Source organism: Equus asinus, chromosome 1 (assembly GCF_041296235.1).
Source record: "Equus asinus isolate D_3611 breed Donkey chromosome 1, EquAss-T2T_v2, whole genome shotgun sequence".
NCBI lineage: Eukaryota > Metazoa > Chordata > Mammalia > Perissodactyla > Equidae > Equus > Equus asinus.
The window spans coordinates 37,758,396-37,771,446 of record NC_091790.1 but is presented as its reverse complement, the minus strand read 5'-3'; the positions used below and the strand labels follow the sequence as shown (position 1 = coordinate 37,771,446).

At 41.6% G+C, this 13,051-nt stretch overlaps 1 protein-coding gene across 5 annotated transcripts in view; it reads left to right on the top strand.

Annotated features, from left to right (window-relative positions):
* Positions 1-13,051, top strand: part of PLEKHG1 (pleckstrin homology and RhoGEF domain containing G1) — a 223,515-nt gene that overhangs the window by 122,155 nt on the left and 88,309 nt on the right. For 4 of the 5 annotated variants that reach the window (XM_044760907.2, XM_044760909.2, XM_070490870.1 and 1 more), the window contains one exon: positions 11,050-11,555. In XM_044760907.2, coding sequence (XP_044616842.2) covers positions 11,148-11,555 — 408 coding nt within the window. In that variant the 5' untranslated portion in view covers positions 11,050-11,147. Of the gene's footprint in view, positions 1-2,414; positions 2,566-11,049; positions 11,556-13,051 lie in introns of those variants that run through there. The other variant, XM_014850617.3, reaches the window with a different exon arrangement.

Genomic DNA, 13,051 nt, shown 5'->3' with positions numbered 1-13,051 from the left:
CATCCAGCAAATACTTGGTCCTGGGAGAAAGATACAGGCAAAAAATGTGTGTGTGTGTGTTTGTGTTCCCTGCTTTGAAAAAGTTCACAATTTTAAAAACTGGATTCAAAATACTATGAATCCTGCACATTTGTGGATGCAATATAGAGCAGTTTCAGTACCTTGCGAGTGAAACGAGACGTCTGTACTTATCCAAGTTGATGATTTTGCTAAAGCAGGAATCGCAGGTGAACTGACAGATGGCTGACCCATGGGATCCAATGTGGCCTGTGCTGTCACTGCAAGGCTGTCCTTCAAGCCGAGCCACTTGTCCAGTGGAGACGTTTACAGACCGCCCAGCAGCCACTCTCAAAGCAGCTTTGCTGTTTTCATTCACTTGTAGTGTACACAGCATCTCTCAGAAATGGCTTTTAAAAACTATATTTCTTGGGCAAAAAAAGAAAAATTCAAATACAATAATATTTTATTGGAAAATAGACGTAGTTAACTTGTGATCTGAGGCTATACACAGAAAACAAATGGGTCAAGAAGAAGCCAGGAGCCTCTGTGTATAATACCCCATCTAAGAACTTAGATCTTTGTATCTTCTGCGTGAATATCAAATCTACAGTACAGGAGGCTCCCTCCTCCCCAAGCTGATAGTCCAGAGTAGGAGAGAGATGCTTAGAAAAAAAGGTAAATATGAGACCACGAGATGCTTACTGTAAGTGTAATAACCAGCCCTGTAACAAGTGGAAAGACCAGTGGCCTGGAGTTGTTGTGGAAGACTTGATGGAGCTTGTAAGATTTGGGCTGACTCTTAGCTAAACAGACATGGATCTGGGGATGTAATCTGGGGGCAAGAGAGATTGCCGTGGAGGTCAAAACGGAGGATTAACAGAGGACCCCTCCACTCAAACTGCCTTTTCAGCCTCTGTGAATTAATGATTTCCATCACACTAGTGAATTTTGCGGGGGAGAAATCATTGCAAGAAGTTGTCTTCTGAACTAACTGATAAATCCATTAAAATGGCTTTTCCTTTACTTAAGTAGCCCTGTATAGGTTCAGCCTTCTTTGAAAGGAAATAGGCATTAAAACAAATTATCCTATTATGTTGTTAGTTTAAAGTTACTTAATAGGTATGATAGAAACAGCTATATTAAAGATGATCAGCTAATTTTATTTTCCATAACCACAAATGAATGCTTTAAATGGAACTTTATTTAAAGGATATTAATCCTTTGAAATAGTTTAGTTTTAGGTGTCTATACCTGGGCATAATCCATATTTTGAGTTTTTGCTCCATGGTGCAGTAGTATCAGTTTTCAACAAGTTTTTTACTTCTGAAAACCTTCGTCCCAAGAACTCAATTTCTTTTTCAAATATGAACCTTTTGACTCTTTATATAAAAATAGATATAGCATTTTAAGAGGGAGAAGTGACCTTAAGGAAGTCAAAATCCAAAATAATTTGAAGGTCTCTCCTACTAAAGTTTGGAAGTTAGATCATACTTAGTATTTATGAATATAAAATCATAGAACTTAAATGTTTTTCTAAGAAATGCTTCTAAATTTACATTTTAGGTATTTGTCTTCAGATCGATTTGTAAATACTGTTTTTTTAAAAGTCAAGCTTCAATGTATTCTTACTTAAATTTGCTTACTTAAAACTGTATTAGATATCTTGTTAACAGAAGCTAAGTACAGTATCCAAACTTCCTTCAGCTATGCATTATTCACTGCCCACACCCACCCTCCAAACTTCACTTTAAAACTTACGCTGGGGCCAGCCCAGTGTCCCAGTGATTCAGTTTGGCATGCTCTGCTTCCGCGGCCCAGGTTCGTGGGTTCGGATCCCTGGTGTGGACCTATACCACTTGTCAGCCATGCTGTAGTGGCGACCCACATATAAAGTAGAGAAAGATTGGACAGATGTTAGCTCAGGGCTAATCTTCCATCAGCAAAAAAAGAGGAAGATTAGCAACAGATGTTAGCTCAGGGCTAATCTTCCTCAGCAAAAAAACAAAACAAAACAAAACAAAGTGTGTTAAAGATGTGTCCATTTACTTTGAAACAAACTTATAATTCGGGAAGTCAACTTGAAAATATCAGAGCTCCGAAGATCTTGCTACTTTTGTGGAGTTTAATGAGAACAGTGGCTGGAGCCAAGGAAGGTAGAGCCCCGGCTGCTTTAGGAGAGTGTGGGTTGTATTTGATGTTTACAAAAGAATGGCAGTCGCGGGGTGTTGCTCAGCGAAGTGTGCATTTTCAAGCTCCCCACAGTGGTGTCTATTGTCCTGTTTCTCAATTGAATGATGTCATGTTTCATTTAAGGCTCTTAGTGATGCTGAAGTCTGTGGTCTGCACACTGGGGGGAAGAGGCAGTGAGAAAGTTGCAAATCAGGTTTTTGTAAAGCCTTTGTGTGTTGGGTTTTGAGAGATAGAAGCTGACTCATGCCATATTTCTACGGAAGGAGCTGCACAGACTAGTGAAGCCTTCTTGTTTTACCTGACTGAGCTCCCAGTGAGGTCACTGCATCAGCTGAAGGCAGGCAGACGATGTGGCTTACCCTGGGGAGAGGACAGGTAGGTGCTAACGTGAATGTGGCTGAAGAACCATGCCTGGGCAAACTCGCTCCTTCTCTCTTGGAGCAGCCGGAGACCGGCCACAGCGCTGGGAAGCTGTCGCCAGGGATTGTGTTCACAACACTGTGCAAGGACAGCAGCTGGCGTGGATATGTTACAACTGTTCTGTTGTAAATGCGATGTAGAAAGAGTTCTCCAACAATGGAATTCGTCTAGAAGGCGATTGTTTCCTCCATCTGAACGGCAGTCTGTCTTAGATTGTTTTTGCCTTGTTTGGTTTGGTGTTTATCTTTCCTTAAAGTTAGCCTGAAAGATCTAGAGAACTGATGTCTGAGACTCTGGGGAGAAAATGAAAATCCCAAGTTTGCTCAGCGTTTTAATGTGCTTTCTTTATGAGGTTCCTGTGGGCTAAGCCGGGGACCAGAATAAGTGTTTGCAAAGTTTATGCTTAGCAACTCTACTGACGAAATTTTGTCTGAGTCTGGTGGTAACCAAAGTTGGCTTAGGAGATGCAGGTTCCATTTTGAGTGTTTATTGGTAAAAAATACTTTTGTTCAAAGGAATGATGCGGGAGGAGGCATGGATTATGTTCACTGCTGTTGCCCATTGAAATCTGATTTTATTTTGTTTTATTAATTATTCTAATTTAGTGATACTAATATTTTGAAAGAAAATGTATCTATTTGGCATTTCTTTTCATTCATCATATACTGAACATAATAATCAATTATTTTAATTTTAAATATTTGATACAAACTGAGGTCGTGATTTTAACTTCCTTATATAACCTTTACAGATTATTAAAGTAATACACTTGTTGAAGAAAAGTGATATTTCCAGATAAATACCACAGGAAAAAAATCATCCATTCTCCTACTGGGTAAAACCAATGTTAATATTTTATTAGATATCCTTTCAGTCTTTTTCTAATGTGGATCATAAATAAGTGGCATTTTAAACTCAAAATTGGGATCGCCTTGTACCTATGTTTTGTAAAGCACCCATTTTGCTCAACTGTATATTATGACCATTTTCTACACCCTTAGGGATTTGAAAGAACATGACATTTAATAATTTGATGCTGTACCTTCTAGATGGATTTGTTTACTCTGGACTCTATTGTTAGACACTTTGCATTCTCTTCCTCCTCCTTTTTCTCTAAGAAAATGTTATTGAGCCTAATGCCTCCCTCTCAGCTGCACAGAGATGTTGTTGCAACTGCGTGTGTTCAATACGGATGGAGTCTGTATATAGAACCGCCATTGTTTAGTTACTCTTTAGACTGATTTCAACACTCACAGGAAAATGCTGTTCCAAGGGAAGCTGGAGCATAGATTATTTTTTAATCTAAATTAAAAATAGTGTTGTCTAGCCTTTGGCAAAGTCAGTAATATATTTTTCATCATCCAAGACCTGGCATTAGTAGAAGAAAATTGCTATTTTGTGGTTACTGCTCATGCTGTGATCCCAGCCAGGAGTTGGGCACGGCACTTGTGACATCCAGTGACTTGCTGTCTGTTTCAGGGTTGGAGTCACCTCCTGAAGGTTAGATGGGGCCTGGGGAAGTCATTTAGTCTAGCGGCCTCACTTACACACAAGGAAGCCGGAGACCCAAAGATTGCAATCCAGACCTCGACAGGGCAGGGCCAGGGCAGAAATGCAAATCCTCCCACCAAAGGAGGGAGTGTTATGTCATCGCTTCATTTCTGCCTGGTCCCCTGAGCTCTTTCAGTACACATGGTTGGGCATGTATCCATTCCTTTACACACACACACACGCTATGGAAGCCCTTTTGGCACATTGGCACCATGGGTTTTACACAAGTAGCTTATGTTTAATGCTCCATTTCCTGATCTCTAAGCTCCTTTGCTGCCCTACTATTTTATGCGTCTATATCCACGTCCAAAGAAGAAGGGACTAGAAATCAGAAACCATAGTCTCTGATTCACAATTCGACTTTGAGCCCGATGTTACCTAACCTCTCTGTTTATTTTTTTCCTTCTATAAAATTTTTAAAAGCAATGACACATGCGAATGAACTTGGAGGCTTGGTTCGGTTTGTTTTTTAGGATAGTTTTGTGGGGGTTTTTTTTGAGAAAGATTAGCCCTGAGCTAACATCCACTGCCAATCCTCCTCTTTTTGCTGAGGAAGACTGGCCCTGAGCTCACATCCATGCCCATCTTCCTTTATTTTGTACTTGGAACGCCTGCCACAGCATGGCTTGATGAGTGGTGCTAGGGCGGTGCCCGGGATCCAAACCCGTGAACCCCCAGCCAACGAAGTAGAGAGCGCGAACTTAACCACTTGGCCAATGGGCCGGTCCCAAGGGTAATTTTGATATAGAGTTAAAGCAGTGGCATGTTATGGTAAGGCTGACCTGTTCTAATGGAGACTGTTCAGGCTATCTCTTGCTACCTAACAAATCACTCCAAAACCTAGTAGTTTTGAACAACAACGATCTTTTATAATCTCTCAAAGTTTCTGTGAGGCAGGAGTTTGGGACAGGCTCTGCTAGCTGGTTCTGCTCAGGGACTCATGAAGTTACAGGCTGACCTGACAGTGCTGGGGTCATCACAGAGGCGTCTCATTCACGCGTCTGGTGTCTTGGCTGGAAACACTCAAACAGCGGGGGCCAGGCAGCTGGGGTTCCTGGAGCATCTCTCTGCATATCCGTGTGGTTTCCCCACATGGTTTCTCCAGCGCATCAGCTTCAGGATAACCAGACTTTTTCATGTGGTGGCTCAGGGCATGTCTAGCCCCAATTATTGCAAAGTTCCTTCTGTCTTTATGCTCTGCCATACTCTAGGGCATGGGTGTCAGGTTTGTGGTTCAGGCAAAGTTCCTGCCGCATCTGGGGCCCACTTGGAAACGGGCAAGAATGTGGAGGAATGATGTCTAACGCTTGAGGAATGAACCCCCAAAGGGGCACGTATCATTTCCATTGGCGAGAACTTGACCACATGGCTGTGTCGAATGGTAGGGCGGCTGGGGAGTGCGCTCAGCTGAAACTTCACTCAAGAAGAAGGGGGAGTGGATTTTGGTGGACAACCAACAGTGGGCTCTCAAAGTGATAACACAACCCCTAGTGTATCTTTTACCCCTGTCTATCATCTCCTTTATCTTCCACACTAACTCACCACAAAATAGCAGACGGTAAAAGTACAAACAGCTGCATTTGCATAAAAAGCCTTAAGGGAATTCCCTTAGGCTCCTTTTTAGCCAAACTGGCATGCCTGTGCCCTCAAAGGTAGAAATTCTGGAGTCACCACTTAGGTAAGGCAATTTATCTACTACATTAGCTGCCTGAATGATCTGACTTAACCCCTACTCAACTGCGGTAGCCATTGTACCTCTTAGTTTCCGCTGATTAGCACAGGAATCAATTAGTAAAATTATCTGAATATTCAGTACCAGACTTCATAGCTTGCAGGAATCTTTGTTCTCCATTCAACCCCTCACCTCTTACTTGAACAAGAGCGTTTTTGCAAGACGTCTCTTCCCAGCCTAGATCTTGTTCAAATACTTGCTTTACTGACTCTTCAATGGGAACAAGATTTTTTTTTCAACTATTTATTTTGGAAAACTTTTAAGTTTACAGAAAAGTTGCCAAGATAGTCCAGAGTTACCATACGCCCTTCATCCAGCTTCCCCCAGTGTTAACATCTTGCCCAACCATAGTGCATTGGTCAAAACTAAGAAATGAACATGGTAACAAGATTTTTTACTTCTTCGTTACCAAACAGCTGCAAATAAGTAGGAAAATCGTATTCTCAGATTGAATGCTCTGAACACGAAAGAACACGTGGGATTGTAGTCTTGGCTCTGCCATTAACACAAGGATCACATTAGTATTTTAGAAAACTGAGAGGTGAAAATTCATGTCGCAATGTAGTGGCTTGTGTCTATTAAGCTATCCACTATCCCAGAGGTGGATAGGGGACGAGGATTCTCCCCAAGTACCTGGTGTTGTCTTTGAAATGGATGAATGTGTACTTCTCATAACTTTAACCCTTAAAAGTTTGGGGTGTTTTTGAATCACGAAGTCAGTTGTTTCCGACTTTTGAGGCTCTACCAACGACTGGCTCTTTATTAAGTGAGCTTTGCTGGCTGATAGAATAACTTCTTGCTTACACCTTAGTCTCCCTGTTGCTTCCCCTTTCTGAGTCATTCACAGGCAGTGTATGTCATAAGGAACTACGTAATTTTAGATATCCTTGGTCTTGAGCACAACACATTCTCATGATTTCCGTGATAGTCTTGCGAAGGAACTCAGGTTAGGTGTTCGAAGTCTAGAATAGCAATGAGCCGAATTTGGGAATCCTGGTCACTCCTCAGCCCCTGCTGTGCACTGAGCTCTGGCTCGCCTTCTGAGTGCTCCTCGGGGGTTGGGCAGAGTGGTTGCTGTGGACCGTCAGCCCCCGTCCCACTTGTAAACATGGTCACAGCAAGTCTGTGCTTTACTTGCCAAGGAAAGGTCTACCTCACCCCCAAAGCAGTCTGAGAGACAAGTTAGAGCTAAGAAGTGCTGCTTCTGAGTCTGGCAGCGACATTCCGAAGGAGAGCAGTTGGAAGTTTGTAGAGCCACCAAATTAGAGCACGGAGTTAGAGCGCTTCCACCTAGCAAAACTTAGAGAGGGACCTGGCATGAAGGAAAATGTGCAAAAGCGCCTCTCCACTGGGGCCGTGTAGCATTTTTTCTTTTTGTTAAGGATGGCACAAGAAGGAATATTTTATTTTGATAGCTTGTGGGCGAACAGTACTTCTAAGAGTCATTAGGACACCAAGGCCCCTCTGCATGCGCATCCACCCCCACCTCCTCCAGCTTTCCCACGGGCCACATGGACCAAGAGCCTCAAGGTTCGCAGAACCGGCTTATTTTAGGGTATTTGTGGTCAAAAGACCCACTGACATGGGCCATTAGCAATATCTGGCAAGTTCTCACAAGTTGCTGTATTATTAGCCCTACGTTTGGAATTTAGTTAGAAAGAGAAGTTATGAGAAGGAAAGGAAAGCAAAATAGCAAATTACCCAAATGTTAACGCAACCTGCCAACATCTTGCACTCTAGACAGAGGATAAAGCTTTCTGGCTCTAAAGCCTTCTATCTGGGTATTTCAGTTTATCACCAGAAATCAGCTACCCCAATATCTAGGACACAGTGATTGTCTACCATCTCTATTTTTGCTAACTCCTAACAATATTGTGTATTAATGAATGGGCTAAGAAAAGGTCAAACTTCAAGTTGTATACACCTCTCCACTCACTACTATTTGAACAAAGCTTGATAAGGAAGTCAATTCAAATCTTACAGACGAATTGTCTGGAAGACTTCTAGATCAGCATTGACCAACTAAAATATAATGCAAGCCACATATATAATATGTAATTTTCTGGTAGCCACATTTAAAAAAGTAAGATGAAACTGGTGAAAATAGTTTTAAGATATTTTATTTAACCCACTGTTCCAAAATATTATTTCAACGTGTAATTAATATAAAAATTATTAATGAGGTATTTTATACTTTTTTGTTTCATACTAAGTCTTTGACATCTGGTGTGTATTTTACACTTACAGCACATCTCACTTGGGTCTAGTTGCATTTCAAGTGCTCGATAGTCACGTGGCTACTGGCTACGGTGTTGAACAGTACAGCTGTGGAGGGAAATATTAATCATTGGTGAGTGTTTTAGGAAGAGTAGGCCAGACAGGGTGGAAATCTCAAGTTATTTTGAGGGAGGTGAGAACAAGACTAGACAGTTTTTATGAGGTATGTTTCCTTATGTGAGAAAACTATAATTTTCTTCTAAGCAATGAATCAACATAAAAAATGTTATCCATTAGCAAATGCAGTCTCATATTATATGCCATCATATGACCTAGCTTTAAATGTTTCACTTCAGTCATTGGTAATTTGGGAAGGTATTTAATTAACCACGCTTAAACACTAGAGAAAGCAAAGATCTCAAATATTCTATTTTATAATATAGTGCCTGGTAGGCAGTCTGAGGAAAAGGTGTGTCCGGTGGCCTAATGCATGGCCTGTATGGGAACATATGAAGCCTTCTTTGAAACAGGGCCCAGTTCATGTTGCTATTTAAGATTCACCCATGAGGGGGTCCCCTGTTGATCTGGGTTTCACACACCACTTTTCTCTACCTTTGAAAATATAAAAGGCACTATCATTCCTGGCAGCACAACATGGACTCCTCTAAAACATTGGGCAATTTTTTGTTCCTCGTTAATCCCTCTGTCCCAGTACCGGCTGGCTAACTTGGAGTAAAAGTAAGCAAAGAAATGAGTCTCTCTGTTGTGTTCATTTTTCACCAGTCCTGATAATGAGTATTTGCCAAGAGTTATATAACTGTTAAATATAGTTCTCTAGACTAGAGAGAAGATCGATTCTTGTCTAGTCAGAAAATCAGCGCTTGTCCTGGAGACCAGTGTATCCAGATCTGGGCGGGGGGGGGGGGAGGGTGGGGGGGGGGAGTTGATCTAGACTTTTCCAGATGCTTCGACTTTCATATAGAGTATATCCAACTTATGTTTGGCCCTAACTCATAACCTCATTGGACCCTTGGAACCTCAGAGAATCCTCATATATTTTCCAAGTTAGTTCGCAGTTCTGAAAGTGAGATCAACCTCATGGTTATAGTTATGGTGGATGCCAATGGGAAGAAAACCTCGTTGTGCCTGCTGTTACTCTGAACTGCCCGGGACTTTCTTAATGCCAGTTCTGAACGTGGCAAGCATCCTTGGCTACAAGCATACCTAAACGCCCGCCTGCTTCTTGGATTTTTGCCACATTCAAGTTGGATCAGGCCTTTTAGGGCAAGTGCATTTTAACTGCTATAACCAATCCATGTTTTATGGGCCATAAAGTTGTTATAGAGCAAGCAGAAAGAATATTGCAAAAGCTTTAAAAATGTGCAGCAAACTTATACCATGTGGTGGTGGTTATGCTGATAAATTACTCATTTCCTACAACTTACCATTCCTTCTTGTTGACTTGAGTGTCTTTATTTTATATTCATAATTTTAATATTTGCATTATAAGTTTGCACTGTTTGCCATGAATATAAACTATCTAGAAAAAGTCAGGATGTTGATTTGATGGATTCTTTATATTTTAGAAATATTGGTACCAGTTGTGTGATGATCTTTATTACAGCGTCAAATGTTCATATTCCTTTTGAAAAATGATCATTAATCTATATTCTTGTTATTGTGTTTGTCTTATTATAACCTTCCAAACATAAGTTTTACTCCTCTGTTTTTCTAACAAAACCCGTAAACATGGGTTTTGGTGGTAAGGTAACCTGCCAAAATGAGGCAAATTTCTTCATTGATCACACTCTGTTGTGAGGCATTTTATCTCTATAAACCTGGGATCTCATTACTAGGGGGAGAAATGGTGATCCCGCCTTACAAATAAAGAAGATTGGAACTTTGCGTGTTTCACGAAAATAACTGCTGAAAATTCAAATTTCACGTAGGGCCCTTTTGAACCCAGGGTTTAAGTGCTACAGATATGTGACCTTTTGACTTTACAGATACTTTCTTTCTCTGCCCTTTCCTAGACACCAACAGCCCCATTTCTTTAAAAGCGGTTCCTCTTTTTATTATTTAATTGTGTATTTACCTGTCGTGTTATCTAACTTTACATGTGGAGGGTTGTAGATAATCAGTTATTCTCTGTAACAGTGTAACTCCACATCTATCACAAGTGGAACGTCGGCTTTCAGGGAGAGACAGAGAAATATGGTGGTGAGAGGGGAAGTTTTAAAGGGGGTGTGGTTCTTAATATTTTGGTTTTTCTTGCCCAGTATTAGAAAATTGTTGTCTGTGCGACACTTTTCTTTAATGCTGTATGCAAGTAAAAAGTAAAATGGTCAATGTCCATTAAATCAAGTAGTGGTGGTTTCAGGAGGGTGGCTAAAATTGAGTGGAATTATAGTGGAATACTTAAAATGTAGAACGGTGTTTCTGGAAAATCCGTAAGACTCACAGAGGATGAGTTTTAAGCACATAGGAATCACTTGTGGTGCTTGTTAAACCTATAGATTCCTTGTGCCCTGACCGCTGAGCCTTTAATCTAGTAAATCAAGATTAATCTGCAGCCAGTAGTCATTCCAGGTGGTCACACTTTGAGGCAATGGATGCAGTGCTTTTGAAACCTTCATGTGCATGCAGGTGGCGTGGACATCTTGTTAAAATGCAGACAAGTTCAGTTGGTCCGGGGCCATGCCTGAGACTCTGCATTTCTAACAAGCTCCCAGGTGATGCTTTAGAAACTCTGGCTTCACAGCCCACCCTCCCATGGGGACCTTTGTGTTTCCTTCTACAAGTAACTCGCTACCTTTCTGGTTTAACTTAGACATTGGGGTTGGGTTTTAACCTCCTTTAAACCTTCTGCTTAAATAGAATTTTTAAATACTTGCTTATTTTTCTCATCTTGTCCTTTTGCTTGTTTTCCATGGATGTAGATGCGCACCAGTTGCATCTTGAAGCGCCAGCAGCTGTAACAGAAGTTCCAGACCCCAGGACCACAGCCAGCCCTTCCAGCTCCCAAGACCTGAAGGCCATGGAGCTCTCTGACAGCGACCGGCCCGTCAGCTTCGGCTCCACGTCGTCCTCGGCCTCTTCCCGGGACAGCCATGGTTCCTTCGGCAGCAGAATGACCCTAGTTTCCAACAGCCACTTGGGCTTATTTCCCCAGGATAAGGAAGCGGGGGCCATAAAGCTGGAGCTGATTCCAGCCAGGCCGTTCTCCAGCAGCGAGCTGCCAACAGATGGCCCAGCCGCGCCTCAGAACCTGCACCAGGGCAGTGAAAGGCAGCCCCGGGCCCAGCGGAGAGGGGAGCCCAGCGGGGCCACGAGAACGGGTGCAGAGTCGGCCACCAGCCCCAAGCTCCTCTACGTGGATCGAGTTGTTCAGGAAATTCTGGAGACTGAAAGGACTTACGTGCAAGATTTAAAAAGCATCGTAGAGGTAAGGCCCACTTTTTTTGTTTTAAGTTTGCCGTGCAGGATAGATAGGCCTGCAAAATACAGAGCAAAGCCAGGTGTCAGGAATGCATTGTGAATGTTTAAACAGATCATAACGTAAGGCAAACCCTAGGGGCGTACTCACTGCGTTAAAATCCTCTTAATATTTGCATTAGTGAATTACGTGTTAGAGGCAAGAATGATGATACCAATGTGGACACCAGTATGTTGTGTTAATAAATCCTGCGCTGAAGATCTTGGGGTTCTCGCAGATGATGGAGCTGGACCTCAAGGCTCCTGACTTGCAGGTGTCAGGTGTGTCTTCACTGTCATCACAATTGTCTTCTGGTGTCTGGGAGCTTCTAAAACGACTCACAGCTGTGTCCCACCTCCAGAGACTGCGATCTCGTGGGCCTGTGGGGTGGCTGGGTGGTGGGGTTGTGGGAGATCTCCGGGTGATTCTACTGTGCAGACAAGGCTGGGAACCGCTGTTTGATGCTGTTCTCTGTCTTGGTGTTTTGGGGAAGGTGGCGAAGGGTAGAGAAAAACTATGGGCTTTATCTGGTTTGGGGCATTTACTTCCTGTTCACTTTTATAGTAAACAAGTTTTCATAAATTATTTGACTCCATGCAAATTGAGCTCGGCTTATGTGCCAGATCGCATACTCTGGAAATCCGATTATTGATTTGACCTTGATTTATAGATGTTTTTACAGATAAAGAATTACCAGAGCAACTCAGCTGTTAACTCATTCTCAGTTAATGTTAAAAATATTAATATTTCAAAAGCAAATTGATATATTATGAAGCTACACTTACCTGTAATACACCAAATTTTTTCATTGGTTAGTGCCAACTTCCTGTTTCAGACTCTTAATCTAAAATATATTTCAGAGTATAGCAGAATATTTGCTAATGAGCATGTTCTCCACCAAATACATACATTCTTATAGCTTTAGAAAAAATATTCTAAGGCACAATTGTGTTGAGTTCCACAAATGATGGAACCAGACACTGTCTCCTAAAAATAGTTATGACATAAGTTCCCAGTAAAAATAGAAAAATCAATTGATGCTCAACCGAAACAATATGTGAGACCAAATGTAGAGTAAACCCGGCCAACTGGTTTTTTAATTTCAACAGTGATGTCATTTGTACTTGAGAAGAAATACCTGTGAAACCGCCAAAAATTTTGCAACCTCAGGAAATTAATGGTTGTCAAAGCTGTCTTTGGTCTATCCTTTTTTTTTTTTTTTTTCCCTTGGAAACTTCAAAACTCGCCAGTAACCTTTAGTTACTGAACTGGGATCCCATGATCACTCTTGTTTTTTCTGAGGCTGGTTGATAAACCTTGGGTAGGAAGAAATAAGGTAAAAGATGAATGAAAGAAAACAGATCAAGACAGAATATTTTTTGTTTAAGAAAATTTCGGTGGAAGTTCTATTTCAGGCTATGCGAACGCTCTTGCCTTTTTTTTCTCTCCCCAGGAATTAACCATGT